Source organism: Pyrgilauda ruficollis, unplaced genomic scaffold (genome assembly GCF_017590135.1).
Source record: "Pyrgilauda ruficollis isolate IOZ18807 unplaced genomic scaffold, ASM1759013v1 scaffold2085, whole genome shotgun sequence".
Taxonomy (NCBI): domain Eukaryota; kingdom Metazoa; phylum Chordata; class Aves; order Passeriformes; family Passeridae; genus Pyrgilauda; species Pyrgilauda ruficollis.
The window spans coordinates 1-2198 of record NW_024520152.1 but is presented as its reverse complement, the minus strand read 5'-3'; the positions used below and the strand labels follow the sequence as shown (position 1 = coordinate 2198).

General features: G+C 40.2%; 1 protein-coding gene across 1 annotated transcript; it reads left to right on the top strand.

Moving 5' to 3' along the window:
• Window positions 1-725: 725 nt before the first annotated feature.
• Window positions 726-2065, top strand: LOC121353588 (serpin B6-like; the record flags this gene model as incomplete). The annotated part of the gene is made up of 3 exons (XM_041467510.1): window positions 726-927; window positions 1550-1667; window positions 1917-2065. Coding segments are annotated over 3 exons (469 nt in total), but the record flags the coding sequence as incomplete, so codon positions are not given.
• Window positions 2066-2198: the final 133 nt, after the last annotated feature.

Sequence of the window (2198 nt, the reverse complement as noted above, 5' to 3'; positions counted from 1 at the left end):
ATTAACGTGGAGTGATAAGTAAAGTTGGAAATGCGGGGAAGAAATATCATCGTATTATAATGTGCCTTATACTTGCTTGGTGTGGTGGAGGTTTTTAGTTTGTTTGGGATTCTTATTCTGGTTCTTTTCGGTCTGATTGTGGTGGGGTTTTTTTTATTTTTTGGTAAGGGAATGTTTCAGTGACAATGAAATTCTTGCTCATTGTCTTATTTTCAGGCCAAGTCCTTCTGCTGGCTTCTCCCAGCCTGGCTGGCAGGTTTAATACCCAGCGTGCACACGCAGAAGCAAGCTGCAGCTATCACTGAGGGTCTGTAGACTTACAGAAGGTAAGAGTTGGTAATGCTGCTGTTCTGAACTCTGACTCTGGTGGTCTAATAAAGGGAATTTTTTTTTCTGTGTGAAGTCAAGGGAAACTTATTTGAGGAAGTCTTGACAAAAATCCTGTTGTGCCTGACCATCTCAAAAGATGTCACACCGTATATGGGTGGGACTGAAATTTAGAAGCAGACTCTAAACCAGTAAAATAATTCAAGTGTGTAGTATGGGATCTCAGGTGCCTGTGGCACCAAATCAGTCTCCAGTGAGCTGATAATTTTCCAACCTTTGCTGCCCAGTTTGTGCTGGGAAGTGTAAAAACAAAAAACAACTGGTGTTCAAATAAATTTGATCTCTTTTGGCTTCCAATCACAATATTTGACTTAAATGTAATTTTAATATAAAACCAGTCATGCTGTAGCAAGTGTGTTTAGAGAAGGTAAGGAGACTGCTGTGGATGTTGTCTGTGTGCAGGTGCTTTCTCTGAAGAACGCCCAGGATGCCCACAATGGGTATCAATCCCTTCTCTCTGAAATCAATGATCCAAACACCAAATACATCCTGAGAACTGCAAACCGGCTCTATGGAGAAAAGACCTTTGAGTTTCTTCCTGTAAGTAGTCATTAAGTTTGTTATGATTGTTAGGATAATGGATTTGCTACCTCTTTCCTCTGGCAGTAAAGGCAGGCTTTGGGGTTTGCTTTCCCATGTTTCTGTGCTGAGAGCCAGGAGTGCAGTAGATTCTGCCTGAGCCTGGTGTCTGAACTTGATGGAGAATCTCCTTTTAAATAATTTGTGTTCTGAGTGGAGAAGTGATGCTAAGCAGGGTAAAATCCATCAGTCTCTACTCTTGAGGGTTCTGTGATCCATTAATCTGTTTGGCTATGGGACAAATGGTTGATGCATCTCTTAGCAAAGGTCTTACAAAGAAGCTTATAAAATCATATGTCAGGTCCCAGAAGCGCAAAATAAATACAAGGAAAAAACACCCCTCATTTTTGTCAAAGAAGTGTGGAAGTTTGTACTACAGTGCATAATCCATATTACTAATATTGATTACTAGTTCAATGAAGTGCTATAAGTCCTAGTGGGAACTTGGCAGAAAGAATGTTAATGGCTCTATATGAAGATGGGGAAGGAAAGCTGGCATATATCCTTGGAGAATGTAAGGATCACCTGTGTCTGAATGAGAGTAAATCTCTTGCTGCAAATCTGTTGTGAATGTGCCTGTTAGTCATTTACAGAGTCCAGTCAGAAATCCTACCATGCTGGCCTGGAACAGATGGACTTCCTACATGCTTGGGAGGATGCCAGGAAACAAATCAATGGCTGGGTAGAGAAAAGGACTGAAGGTGAGTGCTTTTCCAAGTGCCCAGTTCTGTTTAATGGGAATTAACCATTGTCCATTGTTTGGAAAAACAACTAGTTCAGGATGTAGGATTGTGAATTCAAACAACTCAGATGACAAGCAATTGCTGTGTGTCTGGTACATAATTCTCTTCTCTATTGTTTATTAATTGCAGAGTAGGTATTATCTTGGGTAATAATTAGATCCATGTCAACCTATAAAATAATGTGGGATTTTTGTTTGAATCATAAAGGTAAAATTCAGAACCTGTTGGCAGAGGGAATTCTGAATTCCCTGACCAGGCTTGTGTTGGTGAATGCCATCTATTTCAAAGGCAATTGGGAAGAGCAGTTCAACAAACAGAGTACCAGAGAGAGGCCGTTCCAAATTAATAAGGTATGATGTGCTAAAATGCTGACAGTCTTTGCTGAGTTTCTCTGAACTTTCTCATAATTACTTCAACCTTTCATATAGCACAAAGACAGCTGAGAAAGATTGTGAATTTAAGTCTTCTTCAGTCAGAGCTTCCTTGCTG